The sequence below is a fragment of the Vulpes lagopus genome, chromosome X (assembly GCF_018345385.1).
Source record: "Vulpes lagopus strain Blue_001 chromosome X, ASM1834538v1, whole genome shotgun sequence".
NCBI classification, from domain to species: domain Eukaryota; kingdom Metazoa; phylum Chordata; class Mammalia; order Carnivora; family Canidae; genus Vulpes; species Vulpes lagopus.
Window position 1 is genome coordinate 58,536,224 of NC_054848.1, and position 20,433 is coordinate 58,556,656.

Here is a 20,433-nt window from a genome sequence, read left to right on the forward strand (position 1 = left end):
CTCTAGGACAAAGGAGCCTGTGGACACCATTTCCCTTCCCTGCCCCTTAGCATGAACACAGAGCCACGTATGGTAAACAGCACAGCATCAACACTAGCTGCCTAACCGGCTTATTCCGAGTTCCATTACCTGTGCTCAAGCAGTACTGACCTACTTGGTCACATTGGCCTTAGTCCCAATATGGTGGGCCTTTTCTCCAGAACACCAGTGGAAGTCCTTACCGACAGCATGTCTTCCAACAAGAGAGTTCTGTAGGGTTTCAGTTCTAGTGCAAGTAGGATCAGGCCTCATTTTACAAGCAGAGCAGAGCATACCTACTTCAAATTCACCACATTCTAGCCAAGAACCAAACACTGCCCACCATGGGCAAGAAGAAACTCTGCAGATGACTGGCTTGAAGGATAGAGCAGCCAAAACACAACAGAGTGCACCCAGCATACACCAGACACTCTCTGAAGTGCCAGGCCCTGAGCACTAACTACAAGGCCTCTTCTTCATAAAGCCATTACTCTCAGGATAAAGAATGATAGCTTTTCTAACACAGAGAAGAAGACAGAGATTTAGCAAAATGCAAAGATGGAAAAATTCATCCTAAAATAAAGAATATAAGAAATAAGGTCATTAACAGAGATCTAAGCAACACAGATAGCGTAAGATGCCTGGTGGAAAATTTAAAGCAACAATAATAAAGATAGACACCAAGCTTGAGAAAAGAATGGAGGACTTCGAGAGGCCCTTAATGCAGAGATAAAAGAGTTAAAAAACAATCAGTATGAAATGAAGAACGAAATCATTAAAATTCGAAACATACTTGATGCAATGGACACATGGAATGAAGAAGCAGAGGAATGATTAAGTGATAAGGAAGATACAACAATGGAAAATAATGAAGCTGGACAAAAGAGAGAAATAAGTCTTATGCAACATGAGAATAGACTTAGGGAACTAAGGGACTCCACCAAATATAGTAACGGTCATATTATAGGAATCCCAGAAGAACAAGCGAGAAAAGTGAGCAGAAAATTTTTTTAAGCAAATATTAGCTGAAAACTTCCCTGATTTGGGGAAGGAAAATGATACCAAGATCCAGGAGGCACAGAGAACTTCCATCAAAATCAACAAAAGCAGGCCATCACCAACAAATCCTGTCATTAAAATTGCAAAATATAGTGATGAAGAAAAAAAATTATTAAAAGCAACAAGACAAAAAAGTGCCTAACTTACAAAAGAAAATTAGATAGCTGGAAATTTCTCAACAGAAATTTGGCAAGCCAGAAGAGAGTGGCATGATATATATACACAACATGCTGAAGAGGAAAAACCTGCCACCAAGAATACTCTATCCAGTGAGCCTATCATTCAAAATAGAAGGGAAACTAAAGAGCTTACCAGACAAAGAAAACCAAAGGAATCTGTGATCACTAAAACAGCCCTGTAAGAAATACAAAAGGGGACTCCTTGTGTGGAAAGAAAAGAACAAAAGTGACAAAGACAAGAAAGGAACAGAGAAAATCTCCAGAAACAATGACAAAGTAAGTAATAAAATGACACTAAATACATAACTGTCAATACTTACCCTGAATGTAAATGGATTAAGTGTTTCAATCAAAAGTTATGGTGTCAGAATAAATAAAAAAACCTAGATCCATCTATATTCTTCCCACCAGAGACTCATTTTAGACCCAAAGACACTTGCAGATTGAAAGTGAGGGGATGGAAAAACAAGTATCTTGCAAATGGATGTCAAAGGAAGCCAGAGTAGCAATACTTATATCAAACAAAGTAGACTTTAAAACAAAGACTGTAACAAGAGATGAAGAAGGGCAAATGGGACAGTTTAATAAGAACATACAACAACTGTAAATATTTATACACCCAACACGGGAGCACTCAAATGTCTAAAAATTTTGATAACAAACATAAAGGAACTAACTGATGTTGCAGCAACTTACAGCAATGGACAGGTTATAGCAATGGACCTACAGCAATGGACAGATCATCTAAGTAGAAAATCAACCAGGAAGCAATGGTTTTGAATGACACTGGACCAGGTATATTCATAACATTCCATCTTAAAGCAGTGGAATGCACATTCTTTTAAAGTGCACATGGGAGAGGGGCACATGGGTAGCTCATTCAGTCAAGTGTCCAACTCTTGATTTTAGCTCAGGTCATTATCTCAGAGTCATGAGATCAAGCCCCGCATTAGGCTTTGTGCTCAGTGAGGAGTCTGCTTGAGATTCTCTCTCTACACTCCCTCTGGCCTTCCCTCACCCCTGTACTCACTTTCTCTCATAATCAATCAATCAATCAATCAATCAATCAATCAATCTTTAAAGTGCACATGGGAATTCTCCAGAATAGATCACATATTATATCACAAATGAGGCCTCAACAAATACAAAAAGATTGAGATAACACCATGCATCTTTCTTTTCTGACCACAACAGTATGAAACTTGAAGTCAATCACAAGAAAAAATTTGGAAAGACCACAAATACATGGAGTTGTATTACCCCGATACCCACAACAGAGAAAGACTTCACTAAAAAAAAGAACTAAAGGCTGATATCCCTGATGAACATGGATGCAAAAATTCTCAATAAAATACTAGGAAATCAGATCCAACAGTATATTAAAAGAATCATTTAAGTGGAATTTACTACTGAGCTGCAAGGTTGGTTCATTATTGGAAAACCAATCAACATGACACATCACATTAATAAAAGAAAGGATAAGAACCATATGATCATTTCAAAAGATGCAGAAAAAGCACTTTAAAAAGCACAACATCGGGAATCCCTGGGTGGCTCGGCGGTTTAGCGCCTGCCTTCAGCCCAGGGCGTGATCCTGGAGTCCCGGGATCGAGTCTCACATCAGGCTCCCTGCATGGAGCCTGCTTCTCCCTCTGCCTGTGTCTCTGCCTCTCTCTTTCTCTCTCATGAATAAATAAATAAAATCTTTTTTTAAAAAAGCACAACATCCATTCATGATAAAAAAAAAAACCCTCAAAAATGTAGATTTAGAGGGACTATATCTCAACATAATAAATGAAACAAGACAGTCCAAAACCTTTGGGATGCAACAAAAGTGGTCCTAAAAGGGAAGTATATAGCAATACAGGCCTGCCTTAAGAAGCAAGAAAAATCTCAAAGCAATAAATTAACCTTACACCTAAAGGACCTAGAAAAATAACAACAAATGAAACCTAAAGCCAGCAGAAGGGAAATGATAAAGATTAGAGCGGTGGCTCAGCAGTTAGTATCTGCCTTTGGCTCAGGGCATGATCCTACAGCCTTGGGATTGAGGGAGCCTACAGGCTTCCCACAGTTAGCTTGCTTCTCCCTCTGCCTATGTCTCTGCCTCACTCTCTCTGTGTGTCTCACATGAGTAAATAAATAAAATCTTTAAAAAAAAGAATAAATGATATAGAAACTAAAAAAAACAATAGAACATATCAATGAAACTAGGATTTGGTTCTTTGAAATAATTAATAAAATTGATTAACGCTTACCTAGACTTATCAAAAAGAAGAGGAAGGACTCAAGTAGATAAAACCACAAGTGAGAGAGGAGAAATAACAAACAAATACCACACAAATGAAAAGAAATGCTACTCTACAGAAAATCTGAGAAACTCCACCAAAAAATTTCTAGGACTGATACACAAATTCCATAAAGTCACAGGATACAAAATCAATGTAGAGAAATCTGTTGCATTTCCATACATTAATAATGAAGCTGCAGAAAGAGAAATCAAGGAATTGATCTCATTTATAATTATACCAAAATCCGTAAGATACCTAGGAATAAATCTATCCAAAGAGATGAAAGACCTGTACTCTGAAAACTAGGAAACACTGATGAAAGAAATTGAAGATGACACAAAGAAATGGAAAAACATTCCATGATTATGGATTGGATTGTGGATTGTTAAATTGTCTATATTATGCAAAGCAATCTACACATTTAATGCAAAATTACACCAGCAGCAGTTTTCACAGAGCTAGAACAAGCAATCCTACAATTTGTATGGAATCACAAAAGACACTGAATAGCCAACACAAAACTGAAAAAGCAAAGAAAAGCAGGAAACATCATAATTCTGGACTTCAAGTTACATTACAAAGGTGTAGGGATCAAAATAGTATATTACTGGCACAAAAAATAGACACATAGGGATGCCTGGTTGTCTCAGCGGTTGAGTGTCTGTCCTCAGCCCAGGGTGTGATCCCAGGGTCCAGGATCAAGTCCCACATTGGGTCCCTGTGAGGAGCCTACTTCTCTCTCTCTCTGCCTGTGTCTCTGCTCTCTCTCTGTCTCTTGTGAATGAATAAATAAAATCTTTTAAAAATAGACACATAGATCAATGGAACAGAATAGAAAATCCAGAAATGAACCTATAACTATATAGTCAATTAATCTTTGACAAAGCAGGAAAGAATATCCAATGGGAAAGATAGTCTCTTCAACAAAGAGTGTTGGAAAAATGGGACAGCAACATGCAAAAGAATGAAAGTGGATCACTTTCTTACACCATACACAAAAATACATTCAAAATGGATTAATGACCTAAATGTGAGACAGGAAACCATTAAAATCCTAGAGGAGAACATAGGCAGTAACCTCTTTGACATCAGCTGAAGCAACTTCTTTCTAGATATGTCTCCTGAGGGAAGGGAAACAAAAGCAAAAATCAGCTATTAGGACTTTATCAAAATAAAATACTTCTGCACATTGAAGGGAACAATCCTCAAAACTAAAAGGCAATCTATGAGATGGAAAATATATTTGCAAACAATATACTTGATAAAGGGTTAGTATCTAAAATATATGAAGAACTTACCAAACTCAACACTCAAAGAACAAATAATCCAGTTAAGAAATGGTCACGGGCACTGAGGGGGGGCACTTGATGGGATGAGCACTGGGTGTTATTCTGTATGTTGGCAAATTGAACACCAATAAAAAATAAAAATAAAAAAATAAAATAAATGGACAGAAGACATGCATAGACATTTTTTCAAAAAGACAGATGGCTAACAGACATAGGAAAAGATTCTCAACATCACTGACCATTAGGGAAATAAAAATCAAGACTACAATGAGATTATCACCTCATACCTGTCAGAATGGCCAAAATGAACAACACAGGAAACAACAGGTGTTCGTGAGAATGTAGAGAATGGAACTCTTTTATACTGTTGGTGGGAATGCAAACTGTGCACCCACTCTGGAAAACAGTATGGAGGTTCCTCAAAAAATTAAGAATAGAACTACCCTATAGTCCAGCAATTGCACTACTAGGTAATAACCCAAAGGATTTAAAAATACTAATTTGAAGGGATAAACACACTCTGATGTTTATAGCAGCATTATCTACAGGAGTCAAATTATGGAAAGAGCCCCAATGCCCATTGACTGATGATTGGATAAAGAAGATGTGGTATGTATATACAATGGAATAATAGCCATATGAAGGAATGAAATCTTGCCATTTGCAAGGACATGGATGGAGCTAGACAGTACTATACTAAATAAGTCAGAGAAAGAGAGATACCATATGATTTTACTTATATGTAGAATTTAAGAAACAAAACAAACATGGGGAAAAAGAGAAGAAAACCAAGAAATCAACTTTTCACTATCTGGGAACAAACTGATGGTTATCAGAGGGGAGGTGTTTGGGGATGGGTTAATTAGGTGATGGAGATTAAGGTGCACACATGTTGTGGTAGCGCCCTGAGTTTTATTAAGTGTTAAATCACTAAATTTTATACCTGAAATTAATATTACACTGTATATTAACTAATCAGAATTTAAAAACTTGAAAAAGAAAAAAATTGAAAGAGTGATAGCTGACGGAAAGTAGGTCAAAATACAGTTTTTCAATAAAGGGTCAGCAGGAGTCAATAGGGAGGTGCTCAGTCAGCTGGGCAAGAACTCTTTCCCTTTGTAACTGAATTTTGGAAGGTTTTATCTTGCTTAGTCCTAACAACCCATCTTACTCTAAAACTGGACTTCCAAATAGAAATGCTAGGCCTAGATAATCTAACTGGGTAAACATTTATAAAGCTATGTTTCCCATCTGTGTTCCTCATCTCAATGCTTTTTTTAATGTCCTCATCAGCCTTATTCACTCTAGGTAATTTTTGACAAGCACTACAATTTCTCACTCAAAATTTTTATCAGCTATTGTATTATTGGGATCTGCTGGTAAAATTACACTCTGATGCCTGGTATTAGAAACATAAACAAATGGTGGAGGCACACTTGTAAGCATAACATCACGTGGAGACAAAGAACAGGTGATGGTAGGGGTATGTGACATGAGAACTTAACTTTCACCTTTTCACACACACACACACACACACACACACACACACACACACACACCACAAATCTCATTATGATCCAAAATCTAGTGGGAGAACGGTGGAAGGACAAAGTTCTGCTTCCTCATTTTTCCTTTGCTGCTCTGCCTTTTAGAAAAGTAGACTACATGCAGGTGTAGGCTTGCCTACACATACTATATTTCTTTGTGTATTTAAACCATTTTAAAAGAGAATGGGAATGGGATTTTAAAGAAAATTTAACCAACATTAATAAATTAGGGTAGAGAAAGGTGAGCTGCTGCCCACTGATTAAATTAACTCAAACAAAGCACCATGAATGGCCAACTGGCTGGATTATTTACAAATATAAACAGTAGTTTATTATGTGTCCTGACTTATCTGACTGATTATAAATCATGGTATCACAAATTTCGTAAGCAACCTTCCAAGTTGCCATCTAATCCAAACGAAGCCACCCATATTTGCTACACAAATCTGGCCATACTTGCCCTTCTCTATTCAAAGGGCACTTAGGAGGTTGACATGATTATATAATCTTTCTGGACACTATTTTCTCACTACACTACATCGGTTGTATTAACATGGTCTTTATTAGTGCTTGCTCTGCTGGGTGGAGAGCAGACTTCCTTTTGAGCCTCCTTACCTCGGTTTTCATCTTCATTGTCTTCCCAAGGCTCTTCATTTGCTAGCAGTGGGTTCTGTGACTCATTCATAGACCTCATAGGGAAGGAGTGTCCATCACCAGGGCTGTTGGGTAAAGGAAGGCAGTGAGCTCTTGCAGCTGACATAGACTTTTTATGAAGGTAATAGCCCTCTTAGAAATAGGAGGGGGTTCTTAGAAAGATTTAAACCATTTAGCTTATTTGCTAAAGCCATGGTGGAATAAGATTTTACAATAGCATCATTTAGTTGCTATATTGCTCTCAGTGTCTATATCTGCATCAGTGTCAACTGTTCTGGTTTGTAAGCAACTGTTTAACTTGTTTCCCATAGTGCCCATTATGGTAATATGCACACATGGTAGGCTTCATAAATATTATTTACTGATGATCATCTCAATTTATATACAATTATTTTATTGCTTTGGTTCTAAATTTTCAACAAAAATTAGCAGATTCAGATTGCTTTCAACAAAAATAATCACTGATATATTGGAGATAAGTTGCTATGAATTGGTGATAGATATTAATGTCTGGATGCTCTGTTATTTGGCTTGAATGGCAGAAAGGTTATTGGGAACTGTGCGAAACAGCCAGAGTGAGGTATCTCTAGGAGTGCAGATTCTGGGGGCAATTATCCTCATGTGGGATCCACTATAGTAATCTAGGGCTACCTTCTTAGTTAATCTCTGTCCACTAACAGATGGGATGCGTTGGAGGGAACTAAGTTAGTTCTGGCTAGAGTGGGCTACAGTTTGGACACCTGAGTATATATATCTGAATGCACTGCAAATTTATATCTGAGTGACTTTTGGATTATTAGTTTTATATTACCTATGCCTTTTCTCCTGTTCACAATTGTCGTTAACTGAAAGTTGACAGATTTTATTGATAGTTCCCTACAGAAGATATAAGTATACTGATTATAAGGGAATGGGCTTTGCTTTTTGCTTTTGTTTTTTTTTTTATTTCAGAGAAGACTCATTTTAGGCCTCTCTTTGATGTAGTGATAGTGCGTGTATATTTGTGTGTGTATGTGTAGTAGTGGGGTGCAAATAATTGCTGGTAAGAGTTATTAATCAACATTACCCACCAACACAGTTTTGTCTTTTGCTTTATAGCCAGGATAGTAAGATATGCCATAGACCTTAAATAAATGAGCCTGTAAAACACTAACTGGTACCACTTTCCACTTACAGCATTTTAGGGGTACATGTCCCCTCTGTTGGTTTTCTTCGGTATATGTTTATACATATTTTTGTGTATATTTTTAATCACAGAGTACATACCATTTGAATTCTACATTTTCCACTTAAAGTAGAGTATTTACCTTTATTGTGACAGTCTTAATAATTATTATTTATGACTACATAATATTCCAGTCAGTGGGGATATATATAGCATATCGTTGAGTATTTAGGTTGGATGTTTTCTAATCATCCAGACCATCCATCTAATCAACGTCTTTCAGTGGTAATAATTACCTACCTGGACCCAATAGGTATTAACCAGAACTTCTTGTTATCTCCAAACACCTGCTGGATATTTTTGATGAAGCCAAGGTTGAACCCATTTTTCTCTGGGCCACTTGTAAACACTGGAGTACAGAAGGCCTCTAGGGCAGAATAGGGGAGTTGAAGAAAAGAGGGAAAAGGAACAAATTTCAGGACTATCATGATTTTATAGTTCTCCATGAATGTGACTTGATGTTATAGTGTCTTTTTGTTGTGGTAGCATAGGCTTCTCATCTTTAGATATTGTTAAATTACTTAGTAAAAAACAGTCTAATCACTTAATATAAAGTAATTTTGTTATTAAATGCAAAGAATTGGTACTCTTTTTTAAAGGCAGAAGAAGCACATAGTGGCAGAAATAATTAAGCAGCCATGAGGGAATTATATTTTGTGCTGCTGCATGTAAGGAGTAAAAGAACAAATTTTTTTTAATTAATTTTTATTGGTGTTCAATTTACCAACATACAGAAAAACACCCAGTGCTCATCCCATCAAGTGTCCACCTCAGTGCCCGTCACCCATTCCCCTCCAACACCCGCCCTCCTCCCCTTCCACCACCCCTAGTTCGTTTCCCCGAGTTAGGAGTCTTTATGTTCTGTCTCCCTTCCTGATATTTCCCAACATTTCTTTTCCCTTCCTTTATATTCCCTTTCACTATTATTCATATTCCCCAAATGAATGAGAACATTTAACAGTGCTTTATTTGAATGTAAGTGGCAATAGCAGCCAAATGGTCTCGATCTTTAGAGTTGAGACTAAAGTAATGATGAAGAGATGGTTATGACATTGATGTGGTTTTGAAACATTTCAGAAATGAAGATGTTTGCACTGAAACCTGCAATGTAAGAAATAGAGTTTTACTCCAGAAAAAAATGTCAACAGATGAACTATAATCACCCCAAAGGCTGGGGAATTGGACCATCTTAGTACACCTTATTTTTAGGCACATATTTATCCCATTAAGCAAACACTTTCACTGTTGGGCCAGCTGCATCTGGCCATTTCCCATTTTTTTCTTTGTTTTCAGACTCCATTATTGTGAAGTTTTTCGTGCTTCTCTACTTTGCAGTTATGTCTAAGCCAAATGTGGTGATCTACCACCCTAACAACTAAGTACTACAGATATTTGGTTTAGAAAAGGAGTGTAAATACTTTCTTAGATATTAGCATTATAAGTAAATGTGTTCCAAATATATAGTGGCTTTTGTACTAAACTTTCCTCAATCTATCTTAGCTAAACATTCAACACTTGGACACTTTCTCCTCATTCCTTATGCATTTATTTGTATACTATAGTGAAATATACATCTATAGTGAAATATGAAATAAAATTGTTGCACTTGAATTAATCAGAAATATAATTCTCCAAATAATAGCCTGGAGTATAGAGTAACAGAAAAAATGTTCACTTGTACTCATTTTCTAGAAACTTGCTTATTCAGTGTATTTATCATGCTCCCAGGCCCTCCAAAGATATTTGATGATTGTAGATATCCAATGATTTGTTGGTTTAGATTCTCAGCACTCTGTCTTTGGATGCCCTCAATAATTTCAATTCTTCTATCTTTATTAACCTTTACCTCCACCTTCTGATATTCCCTTCTGTAGTGATTTTTACCTTCACTTCCTCATGTGAACACATTAAGAAATTTTTCAAGCCATAAGTTTGGGGACCTATTACCCAATGTGAGCTATAAAGAGCAATGGTCCATTTTGGTTTTGTGTGAGGTTTCATTCAATAATGCTTTCTTCATTCACTATGGCTCTCCCAGTTTGGTTAAATGCGTTTATACCTGTCTCAGTTTGGAGGCAAAGGAATGTCACTACAAATAAAATGCTTCACTGGAACTTTTTCTCTTCCTTGGGAATAATCCATAGGTCACTATGATATACATTAATGTGTTTTTCCCTAGTCTTAACAGCCATTCTTACCTAAGGTGGTTTTGTTTCTGCTGACAAGCCAACAATGGTAACCAAAGAGAATCACAAGGCTGACAAAAAACATGCAGGCCACAAAGAGGAGGAAAAGAACATGGAACTTTGAGCGAACACTGGGCAATTCCCCCTAGAAAAGAAATAATAAACAAATAGAAACAAAGGATTAAAGTGATAAGGATTGGCTAGTTTTTCTATATGTTATCATTTTTCTCACATGTATAAAATGTATAGCTATAATTAAAATATAAATTTTATAGAAGTTTTAAAAAACAGTTCTGTTGATGACCATACCTCATTATGGATATATTTTCAGTGTACAAAGCCTAAAATGGATCCCTGATTAAGTTCAGTGTAAAATCGAGTATATACTGCAGCAATTAGAAAAGGGTAGTGTAAAAAGGGAATATTCAGGCCATAATTGGTATGCGACCTCTTAAAGCTACTCCATTTAGTTTGCAAATTATGAATCACTGGCCAAAGGTGATCTTGAGGTCATATGGTTCATCCTCCTGTCTCAAGTTGGTTTTTCTGAAATACTTTATATATCATTATTCCTTGGACATATATGTGTTGAAAACATCACAATGATACATGTAGGAAGTTAAAACACACAGGTAGATTTTTAAAATGCTCTACCTATAAGTTATAACCTGACGTTAAAGCTACTGAAAATTTTGTGTGGTTGTTTTTTATAGTTGAAGTAGAATGTCCTGGTATATCACATCCTGTGAAAAATAGCTCATTGGACAGTAAATTCAAGCAGGATTTGACAGGCAATTGTAAAAGTAGGTAGCTAAAGACTTTTATAATTATCTGGGACATCTTATTTTCCATGTGGAATCAGCTTTCCTTTTTGCATGCAGCCTTAAACCAGCATGCACAATGTGTAACATGTTATCTTCTGAAGAGAACATTAGAAAACAATTTCAATTCTGGAGTGAGCAGTTGAGAGAAGTTTTTTTATTTCCCCCTTTCCTGTGCTGATAATTGTTTTGGCATAATGAATTGTATTAAAGTATTTCCAAATACTCTTGAGTAATAAAATTAAAAGTGATTCTTGATTGAAGTGGACCTTAACATTAGTATCTTGTTCTACTTCAATTTGGAAGGAAAAAATTAAGACTTGAAAACACTTGGAAAATTCAAATAGCACAGATTTCTTTCTTAAAGAAGATTTTTATTTATTTTGATGTAAGGAAATATTGGGGATCTTTCAGAGTATATATGTTTCAAGGATGAAGATAAAGGGAAATCAGTCAGTCAGATGTTTTCAGCTGAGGGGTGGTCTGGGTAAAGTTTGCATGGGGCAGAGCACCCCAGGAAATAGTTACCTCAGGGACTTCAACCTTCAGAAACCTTTATCTGAAGCTGCTTTCTGAAATGATCCCTCCACAAAATCTTGGCCTAAGCACCCAAACTGAATTTGATTAGTTTATGTTTGTTTTGTTCTGAGTTTATAGGAAAAATTTTATACATTGTTTTGTAGTGGTTTTAGCCCAACTAGGTTTTTGCTTTCATAATCTCTACTCTTTGAGTATGTTTGTTAAAGCTTTTAAAGCTTACATTTATTTTACTTCTTACTTTTCATGTTTAAGTGGGCAATAGGAAATGTCTGGGCAAGAGGGACTGATAGAAAGTTCACACTCTGGGTAGTTAAGCTGGAAGTCTTTTCCTCCCTTAATTACTCTTGCAGAACTATCTTTTATATGCCAAAGGATATCCCTTGATAAAGTCCTTTCTTGTTAGAAGAGGTTGACAGCCCTATGTTCAAAATTACCTTCCCAAGAGATAACTAAGCTAAATTGCTCAAAGCAATAATCACCAGAAACAGTTCAGGGGAATTTGGTAGAATAATACTACTATTTTGGCTCTAAAATAATTCACAGTCTCTGTGAGGAGATTCATGTCCCAGTGCGGAAGGGGTATATTACTACTTTTTTAATAAGGCAAAGATCAATTTCCTATCGAAGATGCTACTCTTTAAGCTAATATATAGAGAAAAAACATTCTTTGATGATAGTTTTCTGAATTCTTTATTCCAAAGAAGCTATAGCTTTTCCATAGCAGAACAATAATAGCAATAGGGTATGGCATAGTGTTTAAGATCTCTGGGTTTAGGGTCAGACAGCTTCCAGTGAGCCTCAACTTTATAATTTTTAAATGAGACTAACAATTCCTGTTCTGTGTACTTTATAAGGCTATGGTGAGAAGATGAGATAATAGGTATGAAAGTACTTTGAATATGGTAAATGGGGGTTGCTGTTCTTAGGAGAACCACTAGTCTCCTTGACACATGGTTTTTAAAATACATGGCAGTATTTACTTTTTATTTTAAGGTGAGACTCAATTTAAACTGAGAAAGCCTTCTCTAAACCACCCCAAAGTGCTTTCAGGTTAGAGAGACTGCAAAGAAGCATTTCTCTGAATAGTCAATGTCCTTTTCATTATGAAGGCAAGCCAAGACAGGTTTTCTTATGTCCCATCTGTCAGGCATGAGCTAGTCTATTGTAGAGAAAAAATGAGGGTATAGAAAAAGTACGAGGCTATATTCTTGTGTTTGTGAATACTGGCATATTTATAGTAATTAATTCATATCCAAATATAATCTTTCAATAATAAAAAGTGCATACAGAACCTAGATAGCATTGTGGTAGTTGATGATTTGACTGACTTAGAGGGCCAAGGCAAAATGTGTAAAATGCAACATTGTTTACTCCATAAAGAGTTCTTAAATAGCAGCAGCCTATGTATTGAAGACCAAGTAAGGTCTGTAGTGAAGACCAAGTAAGATCTGTCGTGAAGACCAAGGCTGACACTTTCCCTGTTGAATTGGATGTAATAGATTTTCTTTACATTCAGGTAGTAGCTCAGTATGTGAATGGGATGCCAAACAGGTCATAAAAACCTGAGCAATAGATAAGAGATCCTGTGATGTGGAAAGGAGCCATAGAAGAGATGGAAGATAATGAAACATTTTGTATTTGGGGAAAATTTAAGAGAAAATTTTATTTCTGCTTATACTTTTGTATCTCTGAGTTGATATTTTGGTATACATTATATAATTCCTGATTCTTAAAGTTATTAAATATCTGAACCAATTAAGCAAGTTGGGGGAATGGAAAGCACATTACTATAATTTTCTATACTGTATTTTCTACACTAGTAGGGATAAAAACACTAAATAATTTAACTACTCTCAGGTATTTAGGTTCTCACTGCCTGTCTTTCTTCTTTGTTCTCCAGTTTATTATAATCTTTATTCTGGTCACAGGATTCACATTCTTTCCCTGCTGCTTTAACTTTTCACCTGAGGTGAGATATTCCTGTTATATGGGCTCTTATATAATTCCTACAGTAATAACTAATAGCTCTGCCCATATCTGTCTTTTGCCACTTATTTACAGTTTGGAACCCTCATCATGGAAGATTATTATATTTTAACTACTGTACTGGAATTGTGGGGAAGGGATATCTTCTGAAGTCCATTTGTATGAAATAAAAAAAATTACTATACTGCTGCCAGACTCCATACACATATGTAAAGTAAAAATATGCCTTCAACTCTTTTGGAAATAGGGTATAGTTGAAATCTTCAAGTAGAAGAAATATGAAATTATTTTTTAGATTTCACTATAATCATCAAAATCGTATGTCGAAACGTAAAATACTTTTAACATATGTTTTATCTGATCTTGGCAGTGAGTCAGTGAAGCAGGTAACAGAGCCAGCATTAGAACTTAGGTTTCCTAATTCTCAACCCAGTGCTTGTCATACAAAGTTCAATAAGACTCATTTCATTTTGGTCATATGCGAAGATGAGTCAATTAATCTTTGTGTTCAGTAGAAAATTTGCATTTCTCTTTTGAACAGGAAATGAGAAAGTCTTTTGCTAGCATTTTTCTTAGGAAACTAGAGATTCAAAATTACTTTCAACATTTTAGAAATCTATAATTGGAAAGAAGTGGATTTTTAAACTTGACTAGATAAGTACATTATAAAGAATCACTAAGAGTCAAGAGATTAGGTTCTTAAGGGTCTTAACAAGATTCTCATGTATGACATAAATTTGTTTAAGTGGAATCCTTAAATAACAAATTCCTAAATCTCAGAATAGTCAACATGGGAAATTTGTTTTTGGTGCCTTCCTTTCTGGTTACTTTAGTATTAGCTATTTCAAAATGTAAAAAAAAAAGTTGAAAAATATCACAGATTGGAGTAGGTATGTATTTGTTCTGGCGATGACTTACTCTCCAGTATTTGATGAAATAGTTGAAGACTGTTGTAGCAATATACAGGCAGTAGAGAACAGAATAAGCTAAGAACTGAAGAAAGAATTTGTAGTTGGAAAATCCAATGCAATTATTAACCCTAAAAAAAGAAAAAAAAAGGAAAACTAATTTGAAATCAAGATCCATTGATTGAAAACACACTGATACATAAGTGAACAAAGCAATGAAGTATGTTCATCCTGCTACTTCATTATGTGTTGTGTAGAAACTCAAAAGAAATAGAAGTCCCTTAATAGGAACAGATTGGAAGAACAAGTTCATGTCTCACTTGTTTTTCCTTTCATTTACAGGCATAGAGACACCTGGCCTACTTAATAGTTCTGGACTGGTTTCTGACCCACCCAAGGAAACCTGAATCTTGGATGCTGAAAACCTATTACAATTTTAACAGCTATACTTAGTATAGTGTGGCATGTTCTCTTTGTAGTTACATGGTTTCAGATGGATTCCCTAAGTCAGACCTATGGAATTTGGAGAAGAATTCCTGAAATTAACAATCTAGAATATTTCAAGCATCAAGACAACTAAAAATAGAACTGAATTGTATAATGTCAAAGAAGAAAACTATTTGTGCTTGATTTCATTACTACACCCAGCTAACTTTGAGAGCCCAAGAATTCACTACCATACCTTTGGTAGTATATTTATTTTTGCTGTAAAATGTTATGCCTCCCCTGTCCCCCATGTACATACAAAACCCAGTGATTTATGGTTGTATAAACACACATTACAACTATGCTTAGGAAGGTAGGTATTTTGAGCAATTTTGACCCTTTCAGAGTAAAGAAATGAATCAGAAGGATATACCAAGGGCAGTGATGGTCCATTTTTAATACACACCTACAAAATAAACAAAATACAATGTGGTAAGTGGAGCTACGGAAATGAAGTAACACTTCATAATTGAACTCAAATCTCAGTATTTTTACATGGTACCAGCACACGCATTCCTAGATTTCCACTATGAGCTACTGCAAAACTATTTTGTCTTCAGTTATTTCTAGGATAAGCCAATCACAACACTTTACAGGATTATGCTGGCAGCAAGTTACATGCCTAGAAGTTCAAGATATCTTCCCCATTTTGCTCAATATACAGATTAATAAAAGTACAGAAAACAACACATGGCTACAATCTTTTAAAATAAAAAAAACAAATGGAGAACACCTTTGAAAATTTCCCAAGTGTACAAAACCAGTTTAGTCATACAAACAAAGCTAATTTAGCTTACTTTGTAAGACTGACTTGACCTGGGTCATTTCTTGCTTATGACTCTGGAAATCATTAGTAAAATTTAAATTGTTTTCCAAGGTTTATCTAATCACTGACCAAGTTTCTATCATTTAAGAAAATTCTAAATATTCTAACTAATCACTGTGAAGAATAAAAAGCCCTTGTTTTCTCACTATATAAACTATTTTATATCAATATACCTCAAGCCTCATTTTATGCTTTGGTTTGAGTGCTCCTGGTTTGCAAACTGTCTTTTTTGTGTGTACAAAATAAAATTTTGCTAATTATGGGCACCTGGGTGGCTCAGTCAGTTAAGTGTCTGCCTTCGGCTCAGGTCATGATCTTGGAGTCCTGGGATCGAGCCCTGCATTGGGCTCCCTGCTCAGTCAGGAGTCTTCTTCTGCCTTGCCCTCTGCTCCTCCTCTGCTTGTGCTCTTTCTCTCTGGCTCTCTTTCTCTCAAATAAATAAATAAAACCTTTAAAAAAAAAACCCAAGAAAATCTACTAATCACTATTCTGGTGATTTATTTGTTTCACATTGGGTATTTATGAACTTTTGACAGATCCGTTTGAATCAAGAGTAAGAGAAATATGCATGGAACACACAGCCAAGAAGAACATGAAGATTATATTTATTAACATAAAGATGTGACTTTACAAAGCTAGAGTAATTCGAGTAAGAAAATAAAGTGATATTGAGGTATAACCCACAGTATAAAGGACTATCCATGCCTATATACGTATATGAATAATCAACAAATAAACAAGCAAACAAAGGAGAAGAGATAAACTCCCATGCAGAAGAATTCCAAACAATTTATGTAGATACTCTGCCTTCAAGGAGGGGGAGCATAGCTTCCTCCATTCCTTTAGTTTGGGCTATACATAGTGACTTCCTCCCAAAGAATAAAGGAAGCAGAGGAGGAACAGTAAATTTACATTACAGAAATCTGACAAACACTACCTCAGCTAGAAGATCAACGTTAATATTGGAGTGATAAGTCATGTTCATAGTATGTGCCATTGATAAAATAATGGCACTTTACCTCTAAGCTCTTCCTAACCAAAACATAGTACCCAAGTCTAATCATGAGAAAAATGTCAGACAAATCCCAACTGAGGGATATTCTACAAAATAGCTGATCAGGGAGGGGCAAGATGGCAGAAGAGTAGGGTCCCCAAATCACCTGTCCCCACCAAATTACCTAGATAACCTTCAAATCATCCTGAAAATCTACGAATTCGGCCTGAGATTTAAAGAGAGACCAGCTGGAATGCTACAGTGAGAAGAGTTCACGCTTCTATCAAGGTAGGAAGACGGGGAAAAAGAAATAAAGAAACAAAAGACCTCCAAGGGGGAGGGGCCCCGCAAGGAGCCAGGCTATGGCCGGGGCGAGTGTCCCCAGGACGGGAGAGCCCCGTCCCGGAGGAGCAGGAGCTGCACCAACCTTCCCGGGCGGAAAGGGGCTCGCAGGGAGTTAGAGCAGGACCCAGGAGGGCGGGGATGCCCTGGGGCTCCCTGGGACACTTACAGGCACCTGCGCGCCCAGGAGAGTGCGACAAGCTCCTGAAGGGCTGCAGTGCGCACGGCGGGACCCGGAGCAGCTGGGAGGGGCTCGGGCGGCGGCTCGGCGCGGGGGGGGGGGGGGGGGGGGGGGGCTGCGCGGCTCTGGGAGCGGCTCGGCGGCTGCGGCTGCTGCGGCGGCGGTGGCTCCGGCAGAGGAAGAAGCTCCGTGCGGAGGGGGCTGCGCGGCTCCGGGAGCAGCTCAGAGGGGCTCGGGTGGCGGCTCCGCGGAGAGGAGGCTGCGCGGCCGGGTTCGCGAATCCAACAGCCCAGGCCCCGGAGCACAGGGCGCCGGGACACAGCCCAGGATCCGGCCTCCTCCCGGGACAGGCAGAGACCGCGAGGGCCCAGGACAGCAAGGACGCTCCTGCCCCGAGCTGAGCAGATCAGCGGCCCCGCCCTGGAGCCTCCAGGCCCTGCAGATGGAGAGCCCCGGAGTTACTGTGGGGGCTGAATCAAGGTTTCCAGAGCTGCCTAGCCATTGTGGCTGTTCCTCCTGGGGCCTCACGGGGTAAACAACCCCCACTGAGCCCTGCACCAGGCAGGGGGCAGAGGAGCTCCCCCAAGTGCTAACACCTGAAAATCAGCACAGCAGGCCCTTCCCCCAGAAGACCAGCAAGAAGGACCAGTTCCAGGGGAAGTCAAGGGACTTAAAGTATACAGAATCAGAAGATACTCCCCCATGTTTTTAGTTTTTAGTTTTTTTGTTTTTTTTTGTTTTGTTTTTCTTCATTCTTTTTGATTTCTGATTGCTTCCCCCACCCCTTTTTGTTTCAGCTTTCTTTCTTTTTCTTTCTCTTTTTCTTCTCTTTTTTTCCATTTTTTTCTTCTTTCTCTTTTTTCTTTTGCTCTTTTCTTTCCTTCTCTCTCTCTCTTTTTGTCCTTTTCCCAGTACAACTTGTTTTTGGCCACTCTGCAGTGAGCAAAATGACTAGAAGGAAAACCTCACCTCGAAAGAAAGAATCAGAAACAGTCCTCTCTCCCACAGAGTTACAAAATCTGGATTACAATTCAGTGTCAGAAAGCCAATTCAGAAGCACTATAATACAGCTACTGGTGGCTCTAGAAAAAAGCATAAAGGACTCAAGAGACTTCATGACTGCAGAAATTAGATCCAATCAGGCAGAAATTAAAAATCAACTGAATGAGATGCAATCCAAACTAGAAGTCCTAACGACGAGGGTTAACGAGGTGGAAGAACGAGTGAGTGACATAGAAGACACGTTGATGGCAAAGAGGGAAACTGAGGAATAAAGAGACAGACAATTAAGAGACGATGAAGACAGATTAAGGGAAATAAACGACAGCCTGAGGAAGAAAAACCTACGTTTAATTGGGGTTCCCGAGGGCGTCGAAAGGCACAGAGGGCCAGAATATGTATTTGAACAAATCCTAGCTGAAAACTTTCCAAATCTGGGAAGGGAAACAGGCATTCAGATCCAGGAAATAGAGAGATCCCCCCTAAAATCAATAAAAACTGTTCAACACCTCGACATTTAATAGTGAAGCTTGCAAATTACAAAGATAAGGAGAAGATCCTTAAAGCAGCAAGAGAAAAAAAGTCCCTGACTTTTATGGGGAGGAGTATTAGGGTAACAGTAGAACTCTCCACAGACACCGGGCAGGCCAGAAAGGGCTGGCAGGATATATTCAGGGTCCTAAATGAGAAGAACATGCAACCAAGAATACTTTATCCAGCAAGGCTCTCATTCAAAATGGAAGGAGAGATAAAGAGCTTCCAAGAGAGGCAGGAACTGAAAGAATATGTGATGTCCAAACCAGCTCTGCAAGAAATTTTAAGGGAGACTCTTAAAATTCCCCTTTAAGAAGAAGTTCAGTGGAACAATCCACAAAAACAAGGACTGAATAGATATCATGATGACACTAAACTCATATCTATCAATAGTAACTCTGAAAGTGAACGGGCTTAATGACCCCACCAAAAGGCGCAGGGTAATTTCTTGTTTATGACTCTGGAAATCATTTCAGACAGGTTTCAGGTTTCAGACTGGATAAAAAAGAAGGACCCATCTATTTGATGTCTACAAGAGACTCATTTTAGACAGAAGGACACCTACAGCCTGAAAATAAAAGGTTGGAGAACCATTTACCATTCAAATTATCCTCAAAAGAAAGCAGGGGTAGCCATCCTTATATCAGATAAACTACAATTTACCCCAAAGACGGTAGTGAGAGATGAAGAGGGACACAATATCATACTCAAAGGATCTATCCAACAAGAGGACTTAACAATCCTCAATATATATGCCCCGAATGTGGGAGCTGCCAAATATTTAAACCAATTAATAACCAAACTGAAGAAATATTTAGATAATAATACACTTATACTTGGTGACTTCAATCTAGCACTTTCTACCCTCGATAGGTCTTCTAAGCACAACATCTCCAAAGAAACGAGAGTTTTAAATGATACACTGGACCAGATGGATTTCACAGATATCTACAGAACTTTACATCCAAACTCAACTGAATACACATTCTTCTCAACTGCACATGGAACTTTCTCCAGAATAGACCACATACTGGGTCACAAATCAGGTCTGAAGATAGCAAAAGATTGGGACCATAATGCCATGAAATTAGAACTAAACCACAACAAGAAGTTTGGAAGGACCTCAAACACGTGGAGAAATCCACGTAATGTAAAAGTGGAGGTTAAGGACCATCGTGCTAAAAGATGAAAGGGTCAACCAGGAAATTAAGGAAGAATTAAAAAGATTCATGGAAACTAATGAGAATGAAGATACAACTGTTCAAAATCTTTGGGATGCAGCAAAAGCAGTCCTGAGGGGGAAATACATCGCAATACAAGCATCCATTCAAAAACTGGAAAGAACTCAAATACAAAAGCTAACCTTAC

The 20,433-nt window shown here is 37.6% G+C and overlaps 1 protein-coding gene across 1 annotated transcript in view; it reads right to left on the reverse strand.

Moving 5' to 3' along the window:
- ZDHHC15 (zinc finger DHHC-type palmitoyltransferase 15) overlaps window positions 1-20,433 on the reverse strand; it is a 203,462-nt gene that overhangs the window by 66,901 nt on the left and 116,128 nt on the right. Inside the window, exons 6-10 of the mRNA XM_041742288.1 lie at window positions 15,563-15,595; window positions 14,714-14,834; window positions 10,461-10,593; window positions 8,503-8,629; window positions 6,999-7,102 (exon numbers count right to left, since the gene is read on the reverse strand). Coding sequence (XP_041598222.1) covers window positions 6,999-7,102; window positions 8,503-8,629; window positions 10,461-10,593; window positions 14,714-14,834; window positions 15,563-15,595 — 518 coding nt within the window. The remainder of the gene's footprint in view (window positions 1-6,998; window positions 7,103-8,502; window positions 8,630-10,460; window positions 10,594-14,713; window positions 14,835-15,562; window positions 15,596-20,433) is intronic.